This window comes from Gymnoscopelus braueri (genome assembly GCF_963280865.1).
Source record: "Gymnoscopelus braueri genome assembly, chromosome: 11".
NCBI classification, from domain to species: Eukaryota; Metazoa; Chordata; class Actinopteri; order Myctophiformes; family Myctophidae; genus Gymnoscopelus; species Gymnoscopelus braueri.
The window spans coordinates 4315417-4342517 of record NC_137613.1 but is presented as its reverse complement, the minus strand read 5'-3'; the positions used below and the strand labels follow the sequence as shown (position 1 = coordinate 4342517).

The following is a 27101-nucleotide window of genomic DNA, read 5'->3' as shown; positions in this document are numbered from 1 at the left end:
AAAAGTTTGTGAACCAAATGGCCTAAAAGAGTCTAAATTGAGCTTCATGTACATAGTGGACACAGTGCATGACTCAGCTTTCACGTATATCCCATGTATCACAGATGTTTCATTACATGTCACGTGTTCACACTCTGTGGGCCTCATTTGGCGCGTATTAAGTACCAAGTCTTATGACTTAACTTAAAACCTGGAGGCGTGGCCAATGTTGTGTCTTTATATTGAGTGGCCAAACAGCATTGGCCACGCCTCCAGGTGTTAAGTTAAGTCATAAGACCTGGTAGACCAGCACAATAGGGCCCTCAATGTCCCAGTGTTGGAATCCTTTCAGTTGAAATGCAGCCACACAGTTTAGCTTTAAACATGCTTGAACAGTGTTTAAGCTAACAAGCTAACGGTAGCCTACATGCTGCTGTTAAAGCAGTAGTGTTGTTTAACAGTGTTTAAGCTAACGAGCTAATGGTAGCCTAAATGCTGCTGTCAGAGCAGTAGTGTTGTTGAACAGTGTTTAAGCTAACAAGCTAACGGTTGCCTGCATGCTGCTGAACATTGTTTAAGCTAACAAGCTAACGGTAGCCTGCATAATGCTGTCAGAGCAGTAGTGTTATTTAACAGTGTTTAAGCTAACAAGCTAACGGTAGCCTACATGCTGCTGTCAGAGCAGTATTGTTGTTGAACAGTGATTAAGCTAACAAGCTAACTGTAGCCTACATGCTGCTGAAAAGTGTTTAAGCTAACAAGCTAACGGTAGCCTATCTGCTGCTGTCAGAGCAGTAGTGTTGTTGAACAGTGTTTAAGCTATCAAGCTAGTGGTTGCCTGCATGCTGCTGTCAGAGCAGTAGTGTTGTTGAAACTAACGGTAGCCTGCATGCTGCTGTCAGAGCAGTAGTGTTGTTGAACAATGTTTAAGCTAACAAGCTAACGGTAGCCTGCATGCTGCTGTCAGAGCAGTAGTATTGTTAAACATTGTTTAAGCTAATGGTAGCCTATATGCTGCTGTCAGAGCAGTAGTGTTATTGAACAGTGTTTAAACTAACAAGCTAAAGGCAGCCTACATGCTGCTGTCAGAGCAGTATTGTTGTTGAACAGTGTTTAAGCTAACAAGCTAACGGTACACTATATGCTGCTGAACAGTGTTTAAGCTAACAAGCTAACGGTAGCCTATATGCTGCTGTCAGAGCAGTAGTGTTGTTGAACAGTGTTTAAGCTAACAAGCTAACCATAGCCTACTTGCTGCTGTCAGAGCAGTATTGTTGTTGAACAGTGTTTAACTTAACAAGCTAACGGTAGCCTACATGCTGCTGTTAAAGCAGTAGTGTTGTTGAACAGTGTTTAAGCTAACAAGCTAATGGTAGCCTACATGCTGCTGTCAGAGCAGTAGTGTTGTTCAACAGCGTTTAAGCTAACAAGCTACGTAGGTAGCCTGCATGCTGCTGTCATTTCACTACTTCACTACTGCTATCAGAGCAGTAGTGTTGTTGAACAGTGTTTAAGCTAACAAGCTAACGGTAGCCTGCATGCTGCTGTCAGAGCAGTAGTGTTGTTAAACATTGTTTAAGCTAACAAGCTAACGGTAGCCTACATGCTGCTGTCAGAGCAGTAGTGTTGTTGAACAGTGTTTAATCTAACAAGCTAACGGTAGCCTGCATGCTGCTGTCACAACAGTAGTGTTGTTGAACAGTGTTTAAGCTAACAAGCTAATGGTAGCCTGCATGCTGCTGTCAGAGCAGTAGTGTTGTTGAACAGTGTTTAAGCTAAAAAGCTCATGGTAGCATGCATGCTACTGTCAGAGCAGTGGTGCTGCGCGAGCTTTAGGAATGCACTGTGGATTTTTAGCGGAAGTTGAGAGTTGTGTAAGTCCCGGGAAAGACGCGCTGTGATTGGCTAGTAGTCACTTTGAGTGTCATTTGGGGCAAACACAGTCCCCACAACATCATTTAATATTCTGTGCCTATCGGTACATCGGACGGGGCAGAGTAGGCTCAAAGCGAACTTCGCAACGTTCGGCACGGCAACTCGCACGCTTGGTGGTGCCTCTCGTGGCTCAAGTTCGCTTGAGACTGCGCCCCTCCGTCGCGGTCCGGTCCCAAAACTATACTTTATCGGCAAAAAAAAGTAGTCCGCGGCTGTTTGAAAAAGTATTTTCCCAAGCGGGAGTCGGACCTAGACTCCCAGTGGTAGTGGATTGGGAGTCTAATGATTAGCGAGGTGCGCCACTGTGGCCGGTGCTGAGATTGGGTATTTAGGCTGTATTAGAATGTGACGTCCTAACTCTTCTAATGTAGAAGAAAGATTTCCCCGCACGGGCGCCCGCTTAAAAGGGGACGCCAGTGTCCCACCCACTACAAATCCGAATTGCACTACCATATCTAGCATTGTTGAACAGTGTTTAAGCTAACAAGCTAATGGTAGCCTGCATGCTGGTGTCACAGCAGTAGTGTTGTTGAAAAGTGTTTAAGCTAACAAGTTAATGGTAGCCTGATGCTACTGTCAGAGCAGTAGTGTTGTTGAACAGTGTTTAAGCTAACATGCTAACAGTAGTCTACATAATGCTGTCAGAGCAATAGTGTTGTTGAACCGTTTTTAATCTAACAAGCTAACGGTAGCCTACATGCTGCTGTCACAATAGTAGTGTTGTTGAACAGTGTTTAAGCTAACAAGCTAATGGTAGCCTGCTTGCTGCTGTCAGAGCTGTAGTGTTGTTGAATAGTGTTTAAGCTAACAAGCTAATGGTAGCCTGCATGCTACTGTCAGTGCAGTAGTGTTGTTGAACAGTGTTTAAGCTAACAAGCTAATGGTAGCCTACATGCTGCCGTCAGAGCAGTAGTGTTGTTGAACAGTGTTTAAGCTAACAAGCTAATGGTAGCCTGCATGCTGCTGTCAGAGCAGTAGTGTTGTTGAACAGTGTTTAATCTAACAAGCTAACGGTAGCCTGCATGCTGCTGTCACAACAGTAGTGTTGTTGAACAGTGTTTAATCTAACAAGCTAACGGTAGCCTGCATGCTGCTGTCACAACAGTAGTGTTGTTGAACAGTGTTTAAGCTAACAAGCTAACGGTAGCCTGCATGCTGCTGTCAGAGCAATAGTGTTGTTGAACAGTGTTTAAGCTAACAAGCTAACAATAGCCTGCATGCTGCTGTCAGAGCAGTAGTGTTGTTGAACACTGTTTAAGCTAACATGCTAACAGTAGCCTGAACAGTGCTGTCAGAGCAGTAGTGTTGTTGAACACTGTTTAAGCTAACATGCTAACAGTAGCCTGAATGCTGCTGTCGTAGTAATGTTGTTGAACAGTGTTTAAGCTAACTAGCTAACGGTAGCCTACAAGTTGCTGTCAGAGCAGTAGTGTTGTTGAACAGTGTTTAAGCTAACAAGCTAACAGTAGCCTGCATGCTGCTGTCAGAGCAGTAGTGTTGTTGAACACTGTTTAAGCTAACATGCTAACAGTAGCCTGAATGCTGCTGTCGTATAGTGTTGTTGAACAGTGTTAAAGATAACAAGTTAAGAGTAGCCTGCATGCTACTGTTGTAGTAGTGTTGTTGAACGGTGTTTAAGCTAACAAGCTAACGGTACCCTACAAGTTGCTGTCAGAGCAGTAGTGTTGTTGAACAGTGTTTAAGCTAAAAAGCTCATGGTAGCCTGCATGCTACTGTCAGAGCAGTGGTGCTGCGCGAGCTTTAGGAATGCACTGTGGATTTTTAGCGGAAGTTGAGAGTTGCGTAAGTCCCGGGAAAGACGCGCTGTGATTGGCTAGTAGTCACTTTGAGTGTCATTTGGGGCAAACACAGTCCCCACAACATCATTTACTATTCTGTGCCTATCGGTACATCGGACGGGGCAGAGTAGGCTCAAAGCGAACTTCGCAACGTTCGGCACGGCAACTCGCACGCTTGGTGGTGCCTCTCGTGGCTCAAGTTCGCTTGAGACTGCGCCCCTCCGTCGCGGTCCGGTCCCAAAACTATACTTTATATGCGAAAAAAAGTAGTCCGCGGCTGTTTGAAAAAGTATTTTCCCAAGCGGGAGTCGGACCTAGACTCCCAGTGGTAGTGGATTGGGAGTCTAATGATTAGCGAGGTGCGCCACTGTGGCCGGTGCTGAGATTGGGTATTTAGGCTGTATTAGAATGTGACGTCCTAACTCTTCTAATGTAGAAGAAAGATTTCCCCGCACGGGCATCCGCCTAAAAGGGGACGCCAGTGTCCCACCCACTACAAATCCGAATTGCACTACCATATCTAGCATTGTTGAACAGTGTTTAAGCTAACAAGCTAATGGTAGCCTGCATGCTGGTGTCACAGCAGTAGTGTTGTTGAAAAGTGTTTAAGCTAACAAGTTAATGGTAGCCTGATGCTACTGTCAGAGCAGTAGTGTTGTTGAACAGTGTTTAAGCTAACGGTAGCCTGCATGCTGCTGTCAGAGCAGTATTGTTGTTGAAAAGTTAATGGTAGCCTGATGCTACTGTCAGAGCAGTAGTGTTGTTGAACAGTGTTTAAGCTAACATGCTAACAGTATTCTACATAATGCTGTCAGAGCAATAGTGTTGTTGAACCGTTTTTAATCTAACAAGCTAACGGTAGCCTACATGCTGCTGTCACAATAGTAGTGTTGTTGAACAGTGTTTAAGCTAACAAGCTAATAGTAGCCTGCTTGCTGCTGTCAGAGCTGTAGTGTTGTTGAACAGTGTTTAAGCTAACAAGCTAATGGTAGCCTGCATGCTACTGTCAGTGCAGTAGTGTTGTTGAACAGTGTTTAAGCTAACAAGCTAATGGTAGCCTACATGCTGCCGTCAGAGCAGTAGTGTTGTTGAACAGTGTTTAATCTAACAAGCTAACGGTAGCCTGCATGCTGCTGTCACAACAGTAGTGTTGTTGAACAGTGTTTAAGCTAACAAGCTAATGGTAGCCTGCATGCTGCTGTCAGAGCAATAGTGTTGTTGAACAGTGTTTAAGCTAACAAGCTAACAATAGCCTGCATGCTGCTGTCAGAGTAGTAGTATTGTTGAACACTGTTTAAGCTAACATGCTAACAGTAGCCTGAACAGTGCTGTCAGAGCAGTAGTGTTGTTAAACACTGTTTAAGCTAACATGCTAACAGTAGCCTGAATGCTGCTGTCGTAGTAATGTTGTTGAACAGTGTTAAAGATAACAATTTAACAGTAGCCTGCATGCTACTGTTGTTGTAGTAGTGTTGTTGAACGGTGTTTAAGCTAACAAGCTAACGGTAGCGTACAAGTTGCTGTCAGAGCAGTAGTGTTGTTGAACAGTGTTTAAGCTAACAAGCTAACAGTAGCCTGCATGCTGCTGTCAGAGCAGTAGTGTTGTTGAACACTGTTTAAGCTAACATGCTAACAGTAGCCTGAATGCTGCTGTCGTATAGTGTTGTTGAACAGTGTTAAAGATAACAAGTTAACAGTAGCCTGCATGCTACTGTTGTAGTAGTGTTGTTGAACGGTGTTTAAGCTAACAAGCTAACGGTAGCCTACAAGTTGCTTTCAGAGCAGTAGTGTTGTTGAACAGTGTTTAAGCTAACAAGCTAACGGTAGCCCATATGCTGCTGTCAGAGCACTGGTGTTGTTGAACAGTGTTTAAGCTAACATGCTAACAGTAGCCTACATGCTGCTGTCAGAGCAGTAGTGTTGTTGACAGTCACATGATGCTTCTGTTGGCTGTAATGTCCATGTTGGAACACCAGGGGAAAAATAACAGCTCAGGAATGTAAGTGTCATCCTTAAAATATATCTGTTGTGATGTTTTAAATAGTTTTATTGTAAGGTGCCTGGGCCAAGATGAAGATGCGTTCTGCCGGCCCAGAGGGTTTAAATAGGACTTCCAGGGCTGTGGGCCATTTATAATGTTGATCCCAATTATTCATATATATATGCAACTGTTATTGTAGGCCTACTGCATGTTAGTACTATTTCTTTACTGTTTTTCCATAAGGCTATCTATAAAAATATAATATAATAATATACAAATCAATCTCACATTGGTGCGATTCAGCGTAATGTTATCACAAACAACTATTAGATTTGCTGAAATGTTAGTACTGTAGTTTGGTTAAGTTAATGCAGTTTTTGGAGTAAATTATTTTATCTCCAAAGAAGGAGCATGGGAACAGCAAAGACTGTGTGTGTGTGTGTGTGTGTGTGTGTGTGTGTGTGTGTGTGTGTGTGTGTGTGTGTGTGTGTGTGTGTGTGTGTGTGTGTGTGTGTGTGTGTGTGTGTGTGTGTGTGTGTGTGTGTGTGTGTGTGTGTGTCCACTTTGTGTATATGCAGCAAACATTTACTGTGTTCTGGTCTATTTTGACTGTAACCTTAACAGGCTTAATAAAGACCAATGATGAGTCATTGTGAGGAGAAAGAGGAGGAGGGAACTGACAAACAGCACATCCACAGACCAGAGCCTCCAGATATGTCTATGAAGAGTCACTGGTCTAAAGATGAACCTTCTGACTTCAGTAATGAACCTGGACCTCCACACACAAAGTATGTCAATCCTCCTTTACAATATACACAACAACGTGATCTCATGCTAAGTTACATGAATTACAAAAACAAGACATAGCATCTAATAATGTTGATCCTATGTTTATCTATAGATTGTGAGTTACTATGTGTGCAGTTTGTGAATGAAGTTGTACAAATCACAGAGTGGTGATGCTGCATTAGGCAGGCTGGCTGCTTGTGTGCATGTGCAGTATGCAACAAGCTATGTAAAATATGTCTATCACCTTAGTTATTGTACTGTAATGTTATGGTTTATATTATTTTATTGCTATTTTATTCGGTTTTCTTGTTGCTGCAATGTTGTGAGAGGAAACTAAAAGAAGTTACCCTTTTAGAAGTAAAATGGAATATAACAATGACAAAAGCAAAACTACTTTTTCATTCACATCCTCCTATCCTCCTATAATTCTACAAAGCTCTGTAGTGGTGAGGTGGTAAGGCCAAAATTAGTTCTGCCCGGTTCTCCTCAGTGGCTGGAGCAATTGCACACAGCCATTGACCATTACCATGTGTAAGGAACAGTGAAGCCCGTTTTCCGATTTTAACCAAATCTCAGCTGTTTATTAGCGGTTTTGTGTAAAATAATGTTGCCATGGTTATGGCTGCCCAGCTGTGGGATGGCCCTGCGAGCTATGGGACGAATCCAGATAAATATCAACCATGTTTGAAAAATTTCTTGACGGCCTTGAATGACTGAGAGCAAATTGGGAGGCTTAAGATTGGATCTTTGAACCGCTCACACTAGGGATAATCATGACCGAAATGTGCTCTGGACCTAGGCTGAAGGAACGGAATGCCCCCCTCTGTGGATCTCAATGCAAATTTATGAAGTAGACATAGGATCTATTAACATTATATCCTCCGTGGTCAAAGTTTATAAATATATTGTTACGCGTAAGTTACGTGTAGGCTATAAGGCGTGGAGTGTGTGTGTATGTATGTGTGTGCGTGCGTGCGTGTGTGTGCAGTTTTTGAATGAAGTCGTACAAGTCATAACTAATAACTGGAAATAGCTGATCTAGGCTCACAACACATCGCGCTGTGACGTGTTGTGAGCTTGTAGATCAGCTATTTTCGGTGCACAACATGCTTCCAAATGACTGAAATCAGTTGTGGCGACTGAGAAGTTTAATCCATGTTGATGTCAAATGGGACTAACAATAACATATTGAACAAATTGAATGCACATGATAATTATAGAAACATCTATATGATTCCAGAAGTCACAGATCAGAGTCTCCAACACCCAGCTATGTGTCTATGAAGAGTGACTGGTCTAGAAGAAGCCCTCCTAACTTCAGTAATGAACCTGGACCTCCACACGCAAAGTATGTCAATTCTCCTACACAATATACACAACACTATAACATAACGACCTGATCTCATATGCTAAGATGATTACATATGATCTAATACTGTTGTATCAACCCTGTCCAATGTTTATCTACATATTGTAAGTTACTATGTGTGCAGTGTGTGAATGAAGTTGTATAAATCACAATGTGGTGTTCAGTGGTGATGCTAGATCGGATGCTGCAGTCATGATTTTGGGAATTATTTAGTCAAATAGGCCACTCCTGCAAACTTTGGAAGGCAATCATAGCTAATTGAAATTTGGAATTGAATAAACAAATTACCAACGCATGCACGCACGCACGCGCACACTATTCGTGACAACTGACAGGTGTCTATTCTTTCTCTGACAGCGGGTGGGTAGTTCATTGTATCAGTTCCATCTTGTTCACAATTTCCAGTTCACACACAACTGTCCCTCCCCCATCAAGCTTGTCGTGGCTGACACAAATTCAACATCTGCTCACACAATGACGGGCTCTTTCACAACAGTTTGTGATGCAAAAGACAAACATGTGCTCGCTCTATGGGCTTATAGCGTCCAGAAGCAATTAACTTGGACCTCCACAATCCTCTTATACAATATGATATATTCGTTATGATTCCAGAATTCTTTACCACAGACCAGAGTCTCCAACACCCAGCTGTATGTCTTTGAAGAGTGACCAGTCTAAAGGATTGGTTGGTAACTTCAGTAATGAACCTGGACCTCCACACACAAAGTATGTGAATCCTCCTATACAATATAGACAACACTTGCACTGTATTTTTTGTCAAACATTACTGTTTATTATTATTAATATATATTTTTATGATTCCAGAAGTCTTCACCGCAGACCAGAGTCCCCAACACCCAGCTGTATGTCTATGAAGAGTGACAAGTCTAAACGATTGGTTGGTAACTTCAGTAATGAACCTGGACCTCCAGGCACAAAGTATGTGAATCCTCCTATATAATATACACAACAGTAGAATAACATAGTTATGCAATCATTTGGACAACGTTATTATTTGGTTAATTAATGGTTATTAAGGCTAGGATATTGCCGGAAAAGAAAATACATTTAAATAAAGAAAAGTCATATCTATCCCACATTAAAATTGCCTAGTGCGTGGGCGGCCGGGCAGACAGTGGACGTCACAAACGTAACGTGCAGACCTGCGAGCCGCACCGTTGCTCCGATCCTTATTATAATAATAATAATAATAATAATAATAATAATAATAATAAACAGGCATAATGAATCCATTTCTGCCATCTGCCATTTCAATTAGTTCATTGCTATTGTGTTAGTTGTGTTGCTACATTTTCAAGGAGTGTTATACTTACTAGACCATACCCGGTGAAGTGCGCAGGCAAAAGTAGTTGTAAGCGTGGGGTTATTGCGCGTCCTGTCGCGCGTGCCCCCCGCGCGACAGGACGTTTAACACTCGCATGACTGAGGTTTCATTCTCCTCCACCAAGCCTGAAAAAATATCATTTTGATCCCCAAATCAGGCTATCCTATTGGCCACTGTCTCCCTCTGTTCTCCAGACTAGTTCACACTTTCTCCCCCAAACAGTGGGGGGTTCAATTGTCTTCTAAAAACCTGAGAGTTGAAAATGGGTTGCCAAATTTTGAGAGAGAAATAAGCAGGCAGGTCTATGAAAGTGTAGGCAGTAGGCTAGTGTGTATTTCTATCTGTCTCCTATATGTCATCATGATTTGTGATTTGTGTATGTGGGGATCTCATTTTTACTTCCATGCAGTGTTGATTTCGTTAACGTTAATTTATTTGAAAATAGCAGATCTACAAGCTCACAATGCATGCTTGTAGATCGGCAATTTTCAAATAGCCAATGTACGTCGCGATGCGACGCGTTGTGAGCTTAAGTACAGTACTTGAGTAAATGTACTTAGTTACTTCCCACCACTGCAAATAAGCAGCTACACGACGTCGTGACGTCTTTGTTGAACTGCAACATGGCGTTTGCACTTTGTTCATTTACAGCCTGTACATCTACATAAACGTTCAGATGTCAAATATAAAGTGCTTACCCCATGGCCACACATGTTACAATTCACTTCGGGTGGGTATAAGTACCCGTATCTTCAGCATTGTTCAATAAAAAGCATTTCAATCCGATCGGCAGCCATTTTTTCATAGTTATAATGTATCAAGAGTGCAATACGCCTCCCAACCGATGCGGTCGCGTAGTTGAAAGCAAATGGATAAAATGGCCACCGATCGGATTAAAATGCTTTTTATTGAACAATACGGAAGATACGTGTACTTATGTGGGCCCGTACATAATTGTAACATCCGTGGCCATGCGTTAAGCACTTTACATTTGAAATCTGAACGTTTATGTCGATGCACGGGCTGTAAATGAAGAAAGTGCAAACGCCATGTTGCAGTTCAACAAAGACGTCACGACGTCGTGTAGCTGTTCAGGCAAGACACTCGCCACAACGAGCTAACGAGGCTATGCCTAGCTACACGTTGTGGAATACAGTGGAATACTTCCATAGAAACGAGCGGCCTGTTTAGCTGAAAGGTTGGTATAGCTCAAAATGGGGGGGGGGGGGGGTCATCAAACACACGGAGGAAAATGAATGAATAATCCTTTCTGCTGATCAGATCAGAGCCAAAAAAAGGTTATTTAGCTAGTTTCTACTGTTTTTCAACTCGCGAGTTGATGCCTGAAACACCAGGCCTGCTCACAAATGTGCTCAATCCTGCGCAAAATATCTGATCTTCATGCATAAAACAGTTGCTGCGTGACAAGCTGTATGCTTGTAGATCCAATCTTTTTCCACCGCTTTGCAGTGAAAGGGAAAGTGGAAAATGGGTCGCCAAATTTTGAGAGAGAAATAAGCAGGCAGGTCTATGAAAATGTTACTGCATACATTGTGCCTTTCTGTGTGTCTCCTATATGTCATCATGAGGACCGTTAGCACCTGTTAGGACATCTTCCATAAATAACACTACTACAAAGGTTCCAATCTTTCGGCCATTACAGAGGAATGCACTGAAATCCATCCTTGAATAATGTAAATGTGTGCAATTTAGTAGCTACTTCGTTACAGGTTAGTCAAAGTCCAGAATTAAACAAACAACACAAAATGAATGAAAACATTGCATTGTATTATGGGGTTTATAGCCGAGGCTAATTTGCACCTAATACCTAAGACCTAATACAAAATGTGTAATGCTGCTATAAATCTAGTAGCAGCAAGCGAACTATAGTAACTTGTAAACAACCCAGTGTGCAAACTGTGCACAAAACACGTGGGCAGCTATATTATTATTACCATTATAATGTAATTATATATATATATAATTATAATAATAATAATAATAATAATAATAATAATAAAAGACGTGAAAAACAAGCCCAAAGTCGCTTATAATAAGCAGACATGGCAACATAGACTCTGAGTCTGCTCGTCTACGGGCCGCTCTGCGGGGGGTCTAGAGGTGTCAACTGCTCTTGCCTGGGGGAGAGAGGGGGAGAGCGGACAATTTAGCCAAAATATAACGGTTGGGATGGTATATATGGTATATATTTCATATTTATAATACGTTTCAGAAGAAAAAAAAAACGGAGATGATTTGAAACAAATATTTAGGAAAAGTCATGAAAGGGGAACTTTCTCAGAGCTTCCTGAGAGAAGATAATCCACTTTAAATTCTCAAAATCGGTCATATTGATAGCTTAGTCATGCAAGTGTTAAGCACGTTGTCTGTGTGTGTGTGCGCGTGAGGCAGACGACAACAACACTGTAACCGAGTGGGTGTTTGGATTCGACGCATGCGCAGTTTTATCTCCAGTTGTTTTTTGAAACCCTAATAAACAGCTGAGATTTGGCAAAATTGAAAAACGGGCTTCGCAGTTGCGTTCAGATGGTAATGGTCAATGGCTGTGTGCAAATGCAGATCAATAGCTCCAGCAATTGAGGAGAACCGGGCACACATTTGTTGCTCTCACCACGGTCGACTACAGAGGTTTGTCAAATTATAGGAGGATAATAATAAACAAACATAATAATTACAGTAATATATTGTTTTATGATTCTAGAAGTCTTCACCACAGACCAGAGTCTCCAACACCCAGCTGTATGTCTTTGAAGAGTGACCAGTCTAAAGGATTGGTTGGTAACTTCAGTAATGAACCTGGACCTCCACACACAAAGTATGTGAATCCTCCTATACAATATACACAACACTACCACTGTAACCGCTTTAACGACGCTAATGGTTCGTAAGTCTCAAATACATGACCCACATATCCAACCTAAAAAAGGAAATGATAATAATAATGTATTATTATTATTATTATTATACAATTGTAGTATTGGAGAAATCAGAAGAACCAAATATCTTTTAGCAAACATATAAGCACTCAAATGTGCCTAAATGGGCTATTTTAGTGTGCATAGATTGCAGCTAAGAAAAGTGATAAATGTCAGAATCTTCGTGAAAACTGCATAAATGGGTCTTAACACATTGGGTGCCGAACACGGTCTGAACCGTGTTTTCACAGAGTAGTGCTTTCGTGCCGAACACGGTCTGAACCGTGTTTGGTGTCTTTTTGTTTTTTTCGTTTTTTTCCACACGGGAGGGGCTGGAGCAGCTCTGGGATCACCCGTGGTGATTCTGAGAAGGATAGGTAAGATGGATCACCATGTCAAAAAACATGGCTCCCATCCGCTTCCGTTCTATCTCTTTCTTTAAAACTCTGAAACCTTTTACGCTGGGGAAAACGACTCATTTTGTATGCACGATCGCTCCGCCATTGTTACTCGCGTGAGAGATGTTATCGTTCCAGGCGTTAGCCAGGACCATCGGGCAAAATGGAGGCATGCTTTTTTTCACATGAAATGCACGTCGTGGAGTCTACAGCTTAAACAGTGCGGCGCAGCTCAACGGTGAGATTTCTGGCACCGAACATAATCTGTTATTATAAAATGCTGGCACACAATGTGTTAAAAAGCAATTTCTTCTTAAGAACAGTTGATGAATAAGGACCAATGGGCCTCATTCACCAACCGTTCTTAAGAAGAAATGTGTTCTTAGGACTAGGGGTGGGACGATATGGGTACCTCACGATACGATATATATCACGATATTAGGCCCACGATAACAATATATATCACGATATTCGACGATGTTCGATATATTGCGATATCACGATATTCGATATATATTGCAAGAAATTTCACCAACGATATATCACGATATCTGAAAATATCGATATATTGCGATATCACAACATATTGCATGAAAATTCACCAACGATATATCACGATAGTCCTTGTATTCAATTCATAAAATAGCACCAAACAGTTCAAAATCATCATTACACAAATACAGAGTAGGAAAAACAACGTATCACAAACCAAAAAAAATAAATAATTAATATCGATATTTTTCGGCAGTAAATCGATAATTTATCGCGGGAGAAAGTATCGCGATATATCGATATATCGTCCCACCCCTACTTAGGACCCACTTATGCAGTTTTCAAGAAGATTTTGGCATGCACACATGTTTTCTTAGCTTGAATTTGTTCTTGGGTGAGAGCAGAATCTATGCACACTATAGAGCACTCTTAGTCACATTTGAGTGCTTATATGTTTATATGTATAACTTGTTCTTCTGTTTTCTTCAATTCTACAATTGTATAGTATAGGATAGGATTTAAATTACAATAATATTTTTATCATAACTTTAGAGCAGTGGTTCTCAAAGTGTGGTCTGGAGACCCCCAGGGGTCCTTAAGGGAGTTCTAGGGGGTCCACAACCCCATTTTATACTTTGTTTCGAGTAGCTGATCTACAAGATCACAACGCATCAAATTACTGCCCATTTTGAGCTTGTAGATCGGCTACTTTCGAAACATTTTGATACATCTTGAAACATTGTGAAAAATGCACTAATCTCTTATGCAAGTCCCTGGTAGAACATTTTTTCAGATTGGGGTCTGCAGCCAAATGCATTCAATTTGGGGGTCCTTGACATGAAAATGTTTGAGTACCACTAGAAAACGGTTCTGAAAATGATAATCCAACCCGAACAGACCCAGCTAAATTAAGCCCAAGCCCCATACCCAGCCCATAACCCCCCACCCAACCCACCCTCATCGCCCCCCATGCCCCCACCCCCTACACCCCCACCCCATATACCGACAGTCGCCACACCCGTCATACCCATCCCCATACCCCCAAACAGCCCCCTACACCCCTCCTTGCACCACCATAACACCCACCACACCCCTATTTTCACCCCATTATATACCAAGCAGCTGCTACCTTAAAGACCCCCCTTCACCCACTGTGCAACAATCAGTTGTAAAAGTCCACTATAACACTAGTCCTCAACATGAAATATGGATTACATACTAATTTCAGCAAATTTACATTGATGTCTAGTAGTGATATGTTGATTAATGTGAGAGACATAATAAAATACGTTAATTAATTAAATAAATAAAAATGTGCTGTTCACTTCTGAAGTACCACCACAGAACATATTGATGTGTGTGATTTCCTGTGATTTCTGTGAGCAGAAATCACACACAGGTGTGACTGCAGGCAGGGCCATGCAGTCATGCCATATAGGGGGATTTGTGGGGCGGCTCCCTATGGTAATTGGGATGCTAATTGGGATAGGTGGGGCGTCTACCTTTGATAATTGGGATTAACTGGGACACCCTTTCAAGTTATGAGGATTGTGAATTCATCTGAAATGTGGTTTCAGTTGTACACTCTCAGAGTTATGGGGTTCTTGAAATTAAAACATTTGAGAACCATATCTATCCTATATTAAAATTGCCTAGTGCGTGGGCGGGCGGCCGGGCAGACAGTGGACGTCACAAACGTAACATGCAGATCTGCAAGAAGCACCGTTGCTCCGATTCACATAATTATAATAAACAGGCATTATGAATCCATTTCTGCCATCTGCCATTTCTATTATTTCATTGCTATTGTGTTAGTTGTGCTACAACTACATTGCTAAATTTTCAAGGAGTGTTATACGGGTAATAATTAAGAAACATAATCATTATAGTAATATATTTTTTTATCATTCCAGAAGTCTTCACCACAGACCAGAGTCTCCAACACCCAGCTGTGTGTCTATGAAGAGTGACTGGTCTAAACATCCTCCTCTTAACTTCAGTAATGAACATGGACCTCCAGACACAAAGTATGTGAATACTTTTATATAATACACAAAATACTATTACTTGACAAAGTGATCGTATGCTAAGTCACATGGGTCATGTCTAGCTCTGGCTACTTGTGGGTATGTCCTATCTATGGAATAAACTACTGTATTTATCTCAATCTATGCAACAGCTGTTACTAAATCATTAACTGTGGTGTGGTATGTATACAGTGGGAATATTCACAAGTGAGTCAATACATTTGCCTACTTCTTCTTTCGGCCAATTCCCATTGGGGTCAGCATAGCGGATCATCTGTTTCCATCTCCTTCTGTTCTCTGCGTCTTCTGTTATTGAAAGTATTGATATCCAGTCAGAGTGAAGTGTTGACAATTTATTGAGAAAGATTCAGGCTGGAAAAACATGACAACATAACCCCAGGCCAGGAGGCCTGGGCAACAGGCCTCTAGCCCCCAGCAGGGCAAAAATACCCTTATTATACACCTAGATGTTATCCTAACATCATTCCTATGGTCATTGCTATTCTAAGTGACAGTACAAGTATGCTGACTGGTTAAGTTAAGAGCGTCCATACTAAGACGTACAGGCTTGTTACACTTATGGACACCATCAAGAGTATTGCTGGATCAAACAAAAGAGAACAGTGTAGTAGAAATAGACTTGGAACTGTTGCTGAATGACAGCAACAATAGCTGTGAAAAGACCCTGCTGTGAAGCTAACACTCTATGGTCAAAATACAAGTAGAAATTATTTCGAACAGATTGGCTTTCTAAAATGTTTATTACACTTCCTCTATGACTCCAGCCACCTGCATGTCGTCTCTCACCACATGCATAAACCTCTTTGTTGGCCTTCCTCTTACCTGGCAGCTCCGTCTTCAGCATCCTTCTCCCAATGTACCCCTCTATCTCTCCTCTGCACATGTCCAAACCATCTCAATTTCCCTTCTTGTTTTATCCCCAAACCTTCTAACCTGGACTGATCCTCTAATGTAGTAATTTCTGATCTTGTCCCTCCTTGTCCCTCCTAATGAGAATCGTAGCATCCTCAATTCTCATACCTCCAGCTCTACCTCCTGTCTTTTCGTTAGTACCACTGTTTCCAAGCTGTACAGTACATGGCTGGTCTCACTAGTCTTATACATCTTCCCTCTCACTCTTGCTGGTACCCTTCTGTCACAAATCACTCCTGACACTTTTCCTCCATCCGTTCCACCCTGCCTGCTCTCTCCTTTTCACCTCTTCCCCACTCCTTTGCAGTTGCAGCGTGTATAGTTTCTGAATGAAGCCCCACAAATCACATTGGGCCTCATTCACAAAGCTGTTAGTACATCCTAGTATATTTTAGTGGACATATTAGTATAAATTATTTAAGGCTGACGTGCATTTAACTTGTTTAACATCATAAAAGGCAACCGGAAATATTCAACGTGAAACCAACAGCATGTGAGTCATGTCAAAATGAACAGATCTGCAAGCTTACAGCGCATTGCGGCAAGTGAGTCCCTCACGCAATGGATGCGCAGAATAACCTATTGCTCATGTTAAAAGTTAAAAAGTTTAACAAAATAATAGGCTAATAAAGCATGAAAAGATATAATTTATACAAGCCTTTTCTAATGAACAATATTGCTCACCTTTGATGAGGTAAAAGAAAGAAAGAAAGAAAATACGTCCAGGACATACTGGAATGCCACTATCCCTTATCGAGTTTATGGATCATTGAGGGGCATCCAGGCTGCTTAATCAGATGGTAAGATTTGTAGTCTGTGTAGCGCTCATGTGATCAACCAGTGTCATAACTATAAAGAGTAATAATTACTGCAACGTTAGAGGTGTGTCTGTGGTCTCCTGCAACATTAAGGCATGACAGGCCATTGTAATCAATTTGCCAAATATGTTCAAAGTTGGAGAAATGGCAAGCACGCTGCATGGGGACATAATAATTCAGCTCTAAAGCATCAACTGAAAAATGAATGGATCATGTCTATAAGCACATACGCATCCAAGCAATAGATTGTTTAACAGACATATTTTCAAATGTTGGGCTTGGGCGCATAAACATTTTATTTCAGGTTTGGCATTATTGTCTCCGCCAGGCCGAAAGGCATGGCGAGAGTATGTTTTACCCCCTGTCCGTCCGTCCTTCCGTCCGTCCGTCCGTCCGTCCGTCCGTCATTCTGTCATTTTGTGTACAGCTAATCTCTGGCACCGTTGGCTTGATCGCAGCGAAACTGTGCACACACACTCCCTGGATGCCAGAGCAGAACCTCTGCCCCAAATTTTTCAAATGGGCCTGTTATAGCGCCACCAGGAGGCCGCTTTTTGCAAAACCTTTTTTGACAGTACTCCTTTTTATCTTTGTAATTGTATAATATAGGATAGGATTTAAATTACAATAATATTTTTATCATAACTTTAGAGCAGTGGTTCTCAAAGTGTGGTCTGGAGACCCCCAGGGGTCATTAAGGGAGTTTTAGGGGGTCCACAACCCCATTTTATACTTTGTTTCGGGTAGCTGATCTACAAGATCACAACGCATCAAATTACTGCCCATTTTGAGCTTGTAGATCGGCTACTTTCGAAACATTTTGATACATCTTGAAACATTGTGAAAAATGCACTAATCTTCTCTTATGCAAGTCCCTGGCAGAACATATTTTCAGATGGGTGTCTGCAGCCAAATGCATTCAATTTGGGGGTCCTTGACATGAAAATGTTTGAGTACCACTGCTTTAGAGAACGGTTCTGAAAATTATAATCCAACCCGAACAGACCCGGCTAAATTAAGCCCAAGCCCCATACCAAGCCCGTAACCCCCCACCCAACCCACCCTCATCGCCCCCCATACCCCCACCCCCACCCCCTACACCCCACCCCATATACCGATAGTCGCCACACCCGTCATACCCATCCCCATACCCCCACACAGCCCCCTACACCCCTCCTTGCACCACCATATCACCCACCACACCCCTATTTTCACCCCATTATATACCAAGCAGCTGCTACCTTAAAGACCACCCACTGTGCAACAATCAGTTGTAAAAGTCCACTATAACACTAGTCCTCAACATGAAATATGGATTACATACTAATTTCAGCAAATTTACATTGATGTCTAGTGGTGATATGTTGATTAATGTGAGAGAAATAATAAAATATGTTAATTAATGAAATAAAAATTAATGTTGTGTTCATTTCTGAAATACCACCACAGAACATATTCATGTGTGTGATTTCCTGTGATTTCTGTGAGCAGAAATCACACACAGGTGTGACTGCAGGCAGGGCCATGCAGTCATGCCTTATAGGGGGATTTGTGGGGCGGCTCCCTATGGTAATTGGGATGCTAATTGGGATAGGTGGGGCGTCTACCTTTGATAATTGGGATTAACTCTTTTACTGCCATGGACTCGATAACGTGATACGTTATCGTGAAACATAATAATTATAGTAATATATTTTTTATCATTCCAGAAGTCTTCACCACAGACCAGAGTCTCCAACACCCAGCTGTGTGTCTATGAAGAGTGACTGGTCTAAACATCCTCCTCTTAACTTCAGTAATGAACATGGACCTCCAGACACAAAGTATGTGAATACTTTTATATAATACACAAAATACTATTACTTGACAAAGTGATCGTATGCTAAGTCACACGGGTCATGTCTAGCTCTGGCTACTTGGGTGGGTATGTCCTATCTATGGAATAAACTACTCTATTTATCTCAATCTATGCAACAGCTGTTACTAAATTATTAACTGTGGTGTGGTAAGTCAATACATTTGCCTACTTCTTCTTTCGGCCAATTCCCATTGGGGTCAGCATAGCGGAACATCTGTTTCTTCTATTATTGAAAGTATTGATATCCAGTCAGAGTGAAGTGTTGACAATTTATTGAGAAAGATTCAGGCTGAAAAACAAAATTCAGGCTGAAAGAAAGAAAGAAAGAAAGAAAGAAAGAAAGAAAGAAAGAAAGAAAGAAAGAAAGAAAGAAAATATGTCCAGGACATACTGGAATGCCTCTATCCCTTATCGAGTTTATGGATCATTGAGGGGCATCCAGGCTGCTTAATCAGATGGTAAGACTTGTAGTCTATTGTGTAGCGCTCATGTGATCAACCAGTTTCATAACTATAAAGATGAATAATTACTGTGACGTTAGAGGTGCGTCTGTGGTCTCCTGCAGCATTAAGCCATGACAGGCCATTTTAATCAATTTGCCAAATATGTTCACAGTTGGAGAAATGGCAAGCACGCTGCATGGGGACATAATAATTCAGCTCTAAAGCATCAACTGAAAAATGAATGGATCATGTCTATAAGCACATACGCATCCAAGCAATAGATTGTTTAACAGACATCTTTTCAAATGTTGGGCTTGGGCGCATAAACATTTTCTTTCAGGTTTGGCATTATTGTCTCCGCCAGGCCGTCCGTCCGTCCGTGTGTCCGTCCGTCCGTCATTTTGTGTACAGCTAATCTCTGGCACCGTTGGCTTGATCGCAGCAAAACTGTGCACACACACTCCCCGGATGCCAGAGCAGAACCTCTGCCCCAAATTTTTCAAATGGGCCTGTTATAGCGCCACCAGGAGGGCACTGTTTGCAAAACAATTTTTTTGACAGTACTCCTACAGATTTTATCCAAACATCACGCAAATCAGTACACAGTATAGTCATGTGATCAACACGGATTTGTCCAATTTTCCATATTCCATCCTGATTGGCTAAGGTTGGCTTCCAAAGTTTGCAGGATTGCTCCGTTTTCAACAAAATGCCTCAAATCATGAACGCAGCTTGCGATTTCCATGAGATTTCACACACACATTCCTACTAGGCCGAGGAAGAAATGCCACTTGAATTTTTTTTAAATCAGCCTCATGGTGGCGCTATAAAAGTCCGATTTGCATTTTTAACTAGAACTGCAAATCAGTACACATGACATTAGTCATGTGATCAAGATGGATCTTTTAAATTTTTCATATTCCATTTGGCTAACATTGACATCTAAAGTTTGCAGGAGTGGCCCTTTTTATCAAAATGCCACAAATCATGAATGCAGCGTCCGATTGCGGTGACACTTTGCACGCACATTCACACTATGTTGAAGAACAAATGCCACCCTTTTAACATTGCCCTATTATAGCGCCACCAGGAGGCCGATTTTGCAACACTTTTCTTTTTTATATTACTCCTACAAATTCAAACATCATGCAAATCGGTACCCATTATCTCTATAGTCAAGTGATCAAGATGGTTCCGTCCGATTTTTCATGTTCCATCCTGATTGGCGAATTCCGAACATTGCTGCCCCACAATAACCTACCTGATCTGGCGGAGACCTGTGCTCCGAGGAGCACTTTTTCTAGTTGTAATTAATTTAGCATGAATAATACAGCATTCTAATAACAGCCATGCATTTGAGTCACATAAGCGTGCCTCAGAGCAGGCGTGAGATTCAGTGTAATCAGTGCAAAATATCACATAAATTGAATCAGACTCTGCACATGGACATTTGTTCTTTAGTATAAAATGCACGTACCCAAGCTTATTGAATCAGGCCTAATGTGGTATTCTGTGGTGAAGTCACATTTTACAGAAAAAAGCGTGATTGTGGTCTGTGTCATTTGGCTGAATGTAAAAAGCAATATTTATAAATACTTGATCTACAGTATATTGTTAATTTTGTCGACTATAACTATGATGAAAGATGTTCGTCACCTACCTTTTGTCACTGATGAAAACTAAATAAAAACTAAGCTATAATGACACAAACTTGGACTAAATATTTTGACAATTTCGTCAACAAATAAAAATAGACCCCCCCCCCCCCCGCTGCCCTCTGAGTGCAGATATGTTTTCCCAAGATAATTAATTATTATTCAATTCAATTCAATTCAATTTTATTAAAGTGTCAAATCACAACAAGTTGTCTCAAGACACTTTACATGTAGAGAAGAGACCCGACATCCCACCCTGAGCAAGCAATTTTGCGACAGTGGCAACGAAAAACTCCCTCTTAACTGGAAGAAACGTCAGGCAGACCCTAGGCTCTAGGGTGGCGGCCTTCTGCCTCGACCGTGTCGGGGGAAAGAAGAGAGAGAGAGAGGGAGAGACAGACAGAGGAGAGACAGAAAGAGATACAGTGCAAGTAGTAACAATAACACTAGCAGCAAATATAATAGTGTAAGATAGTATAATATAATATAATATAATAAAATAATATAGTACAGCAATAGTGTGTATGCAGTATATAATGGTATAATAAAATAATGTTAAGATAATATACAGTATAGTGTAGTGGTATAGTGTAGTGTAGTAGAAATCCACGGTCGTGCTCCATGGAGAGGCCCGGTCCGCAGTCACAGTATTGAGCCGCAGCTGGGGGTCCATGGACCTGCGACGTGGGAAATAAAAGAAACTCCGGGGAGCAGGTCCCCGGTTGTAGAATTAGTGGCAGGCCTTACTAGAGCGTGAATCTGTACAGGGTTAATTACGATTGTACCAATGGGACACAAACCCACACAACCAAAGGGAGGACGAGAAAGGAGAGGACGAGAGGAGAGAGGAAAAAGGGGGGGGGAGAGGATGACTATAGGGTGACTGAGTCTATACACTTTGGCTATAGGCTTTATCATAGAGAAAGGTTTTTAGTCTAGTCTTAAATGTACAGAGTGTGTCTGCTTCACGGACTGAGACTGGGAGAAGGTTCCACAGCTGAGGTGCCTGAAACTTAAATGCTCTACCTCCTGTTATAATCTTTTTGGGGTTTCTTGGAGCTGTAAGCATTTTTCCATACTGTGGACGCAATGGTGTTCTGGCTGGTTTATAGGGCTCGATGAGTTCTTTGAGATATACTGGTGCCTGTCCATTGAGAGCCTTGTATGTGAGGAGGAGAACTTTAAACTCTATTCTGTATTTAACCGGGAGCCAGTGCAACGAGGCCAATGAAGGAGTGATATGATCTCTTCTTCTGGTTCCTGTCAGTATGCGCGCAGCGGCATTTTGGACTAGCTGCAGGCTTTTTAGGGACTTACTTGGGCAGCCTGCTAATAAAGCGTTGCAATAGTCCAGCCTAGAGGTAACAAATGCGTGGACAAGTTTTTCTGCATCATTTTGGGACAGAATGTGCCTAACTTTTGCAATATTACGCAGGTGAAAAAAGGCATTTCTTGAAATTTGTTTTATGTGGGACTGAAAGGACATATCTTGGTCAAACGTGACTCCCAGATTCTTTACAGTGGCCCTGGAGGTCAAGGTAATACCATCTAGGTTAACATTCTTATCGGCTAGTTTATCTCTGAGGTGCTTAGGGCCAAGTACAATAACTTCAGTTTTGTCCGAGTTGAGGAGTAGGTAATTACGGGTCATCCAACTCTTGATGTCTATAAGACATGCTTGAAGTTTAGCCAGTTGATCTGTTTCATCTGGCTTCATCGATAGATATAATTGTGTATCATCTGCATAACAGTGGAAATTTATAGAGTGTTTCCTAATTATCTCACCTAAAGGAAGCATATATAGAGTAAATAGTATTGGTCCAAGTACAGAGCCTTGTGGGACTCCGTATTTAACCTTTTCGCGTAATGAGGGTGTATCGTTAACGTTTACAAATTGAAATCTGTCAGACAGATAGGACTCAAACCAGTTCAATGCAGCACCCTTAATGCCAACCAAATGCTCTAGCCTCTGTAACAAAATATGGTGATCGATAGTATCAAATGCAGCACTGAGGTCCAACAAAACCAGTACAGAGAGAAGGTTGTTATCGGATGCAATCAGGAGGTCATTTGTGACCTTCACCAATGCCGTCTCAGTGCTATGGTGTGCTCTGAATCCTGACTGAAAAGCTTCAAATACCTTATTGTTATGTAAAAAGTCACATAACTGCTTGGCGACTGCTTTCTCAAGGATTTTAGAGAGAAATGGAAGGTTCGATATAGGTCTATAGTTAGCCAAAATGCCTGAGTCGAGAGTAGGCTTCTTGAGGAGAGGTTTGATGACAGCTACCTTAAAGGACTGTGGTACGTAGCCCGTCACCAGGGACATATTGATCATATTGAGTAGGGATGCACCAACCGGGGTCAGGACCTCTTTAAGTAATTTAGTTGGGACTGGATCCAAGAGACAGGTCGTTGGTTTGGAAGATGTGATCATTAAAGTGAATTCGGAGAGCTCGACCGGGGAGAAACTGTCCAAATATACACTGTGTCGCACAGCCACTTCTGAGGATACCACATCGGAGGGTGGTCCAGCAGGGGCCGAGAGCAGTAGGTTATCTATACTATCTCTGATAGTATTGATTTTACCATTGAAAAAATTCATGAAATCATTGCTGCTAAGGGATATAGGAATACGCGGATTAGTAGAGTCATGACTTTTTGTCAATTTGGCTAGAGTGTCAAAAAGGAACCTATGGTTGTTTTTGTTTTCCTCTATTAAAGATGAATAATAGGTGGCTCTGGCATTGCAGAGAGCCTTCCTATATATTTTAAGGCTATTCTGCCAGGCTATACAGGATTCTTTCTGTTTGGTTGAACGCCATATTCTTTCAAGCTTACGTGAAGTTCGCTTGAGGTTTTTAGTTCCAGAGTTATACCATGGGGCTAGCCTCTGTTGCTTTATTACCCTCTTTCTTAAAGGAGCAACAGAGTCAAGCGTTGTCTGAAGGGAGCCTGTGATACTATTAACAAGGTGATCGACCTGAGAGGGGCTATAAGTATAGAGATCTTCGATTGTGTTGGAATATACTGAGTTGATGGCTGATGGTATTGCTTCCTTAAATTTGCCCACAGCACTATCGGATAGATTTCTACCAAATACATTTTTGTCCAATGGTGAGTAATCAATTAATGTAAAATCAAAGGTTATTAAATAGTGGTCGGAGAGGTTCTCATTATATGGGAAGACTATGAGATGTTCAATTTCAATACCATAGACCAAAACAAGGTCGAGGGTATGGTTGAATTTGTGAGTAGGTTTATCTACACACTGAGAGAAACCGATTGACTCAATTAATGTAATAAACGCTTTACTGAGGCTATCGGTTACTACATCCACGTGGATGTTCATGTCGGCAGCCAAAATGATTTTATCAGAGTCTAGGACTAGGCGTGATAGAAACTCTGAGAATTCAGGTAGACATTCAGTGTAGGGCCCAGGAGGGCGGTACACTGTAACAAATAATAAAGGCTGTAATGATTTCCAGCTTGGGTGCGAAAGAGTGAGAACTAGACTTTCAAACGTTTTGTAAGTCAGCCTGGGTCTGGGGCTGATTATTAAGTTTGAGTTGAAAATGGCTGCAACTCCACCTCCAATCTGGCCGGTGTCTCGAGGGATATGAGCATTTGTGTGACTTGGTGGGGTGGCTGTATTTAGACTGACGTATTCTTGCTCACTCAGCCATGTTTCGGTAAGACAAAGTAGATCAAGATAGTTGTCTGATATGATTTCATTTACCAATACACCTTTAGAGCGTAGAGATCTAATGTTCAGGAGTCCACATTTAATAATTTTGTTTTGTGGCACTACTGCATTAATTTTGATATGTGCCAAGTTTTTATGCACAGCTCCTCGAACCCCTGGTTTCACATACCTAGGGGGTCGAGTAGTTTCAATTGTTCTGATTTGTAGGGTAGGTGGCTGCTCTGGTGGAAGCACAGAGAAGCGTGTAGGACTGCAACTCTGCTTCCTGATCCCAACTCTGGGTGGTCATTGTTTATTGATAGACTCGTCTATATTTCTAGAGATGAGCGCCGCACCATCCCAAGTTGGATGTATGCAGTCTCTCTCCATCAGACCAGTTTTCCCCTCGAAAGTTTGCCAATGATTTATAAAGCCCACGTTATTATCTGGACACCACCTTGATAACCAGCGGTTGAATGAAGACATACGGCTGTACATCTCATCACCAATCATATTTGGCAGGGGACCAGAGAAAACTACGGAGTCCGACATTGTCTTTGCGTATGTGCACACAGACTCAATATTTATCTTCGTGATCTCTGATCTCTTACGTCGTGTGTCATTGCCACCGCAGTGGATTACAATTGTATCATAACGTTTATGTTTACTTTTAGCCAGCATTTTTAAATCTGATTCGATGTCGCCCGCTCTGGCCCCGGGGATGCATTTGACTATGGTCCGTGGTGTCACTAACTTCACGTTTCTCATTATAGAACTACCAATAACCAGAGTTGTATTCTCAGTGACACACTGGGGGGGCGTGTCACAGAGTGGGGGTAACGTCTCACTGCTAAACTCAACGGGTGTAGCAGCGAGTGGGGAAAATCTGTTTGAAACGTGAAGTGGTTGGTGTCCCGTGTTCTTTTGTTTATTACTACGCTTCCGACCAGGAGCAGTCACCCAACCGTCTCGGTGCGTGTGGGGACTATGATCAGTCACGATCGGTGACCGTGACTGGTAATGTCCCCCTGTTCCCTGTTTCACGGGAGCAGAGGCTAGGCTAAATTGAGCACCGCTAGCTATGGTTTCCTCTAGCTGCCATAGCCTCTCCTCCAGCGCTGCAAACACACAGCACTTGTTACATACATCCGTACATTCAATAAAGTCGTCGGAGTTGTAACTATACATGTGGCAAGCAGCACAGTAGAGAGGATAGGAGCAAGACGGGAACCGGGGGGGGGAGGAGTGGGAGGCCATAGCCCAGCAGCCCAGGGTAGCCGCTAAGCTAAAGCTAGGATAATTGTAAAGCCAACAACCAACGGCAAAGTTAGTCCCTTAGCTAGACAATCAGCCCAGGCAGCGATAAAGTCGCCACACAGTAGAGAAATAGGGTAGTAGTTAACAGTGGCAGTGTGTGTTTAAATCACAACAATACAATAATATCAACGTTAGCGTCTTGCACAGCTAAACGATACACGTCTCGCTAGCTCAGACAGTATAGGAAGTGACGTAACACGCTTACCGTCAGGGCTACGTCAGGGTTGTTTGTTTGTTTCTTTTTTTTGTATTTATTAATATAATAGTTTATATATAATTAGTTTTAAAAATATATTTATATCTATTTATTTTTTTTGTGTAATTTTCTTCAATTCTACAGTTGTATAATATATTATTATTATTTTGTTTGTTTTTTTACAATATATTTATTTTAGTAATTGTTCTCTTTAGAACAGTGGTTCTCAAAGTGGGGTGTGCGGACCCCCAGGGGACCTTTAGGGGGTTACAGGGGGCCCCCAGCAAAATGTACACTTGGGATATTCCAAAATAACTGATGTACAAGCTCACAACATATCACATTGCGGCCCATTTTGAGCTTGTAGATCTGTCATTTTTTAAACATTTTGTTGAATCTTGAAGCGGTTTTAAAAATTTGAAATACGTTTACAAAAGTTGAACAATGATCAAACACAAATCTTCTCTTATGGGGTCCCTGGCAGAACATATTTTCATATCGGGAATTGCAGCCAAATAAATATACATTGTCTTCATCTCCACAGAGAGAGGAAGAGGAGTGGTTGTGTTGTGACAGAGCAGGCGTCCAGGTGTTCAGTGTGTGAGGAGGTTCTGACAGATCCAGTCTCTACCAGCTGTGGACACTGGTTCTGCAGACAGTGCATCACCTCATACTGGGACCAGTCTGCTCCAACAGGACACTATGGCTGTCCCCAGTGTGGAAAGAGATCCAGAACCACACCTGGACTGAAGACACCCAGTCAAACCACACCTGGACAAAGTAAGACTGGACAGAATTTGTACTAATTAAAACAATGTTAATAAATAATGCTAAATTGCAGAAATCATAGTCTGACATAATGTTCAAATTAGTCTCTGTATCAATGTCTAAGTGCAATGAAGCTAAACAATTATCAACTCTGGACAAAAACAACTTATCTTGTGTTATTACTTTTGGCTGTTTTTCTTAACAAATTGTGTGCCGTTAAAGGTAGGGTAAGTGTTTTTTTTTGTTAAAAGGTTAAAGCACTATATTCTGATAGTAATCATTGCTATAGAGTGTTTGTTCAGTAACAGGAGTCTCCCCGTCTCTCCAGCTCTTTAATAAACAGAAAATACATTTTCCAGTAGGTGTCAAAATCTCAGC

At 41.7% G+C, this 27101-nt stretch overlaps 2 protein-coding genes across 3 annotated transcripts in view; both read left to right on the top strand.

Annotated features, from left to right (window-relative positions):
• The window catches only part of LOC308094995 (uncharacterized protein), a 793896-nt gene that overhangs the window by 402922 nt on the left and 363873 nt on the right, over positions 1–27101 (top strand). Inside the window, exons 31-32 of the mRNA XM_080441835.1 lie at positions 14937–15050; positions 18526–18624. Of these exons, the coding sequence (XP_080297961.1) occupies positions 14937–15050; positions 18526–18624 (213 nt within the window). The remainder of the gene's footprint in view (positions 1–14936; positions 15051–18525; positions 18625–27101) is intronic.
• The window catches only part of LOC308095002 (NACHT, LRR and PYD domains-containing protein 3-like), a 272045-nt gene that overhangs the window by 121685 nt on the left and 123259 nt on the right, over positions 1–27101 (top strand). The window contains exons 2-6 of one of the 2 annotated variants that reach the window (XM_080441872.1): positions 6319–6482; positions 7724–7831; positions 8465–8578; positions 8678–8791; positions 11920–12033. The exons of the other annotated variant lie outside the window; for it this stretch is intronic. Of the exons in view, the coding sequence (XP_080297998.1) occupies positions 6334–6482; positions 7724–7831; positions 8465–8578; positions 8678–8791; positions 11920–12033 (599 nt within the window). The 5' untranslated portion in view covers positions 6319–6333. The remainder of the gene's footprint in view (positions 1–6318; positions 6483–7723; positions 7832–8464; positions 8579–8677; positions 8792–11919; positions 12034–27101) is intronic. 2 annotated transcript variants of the gene reach the window in all.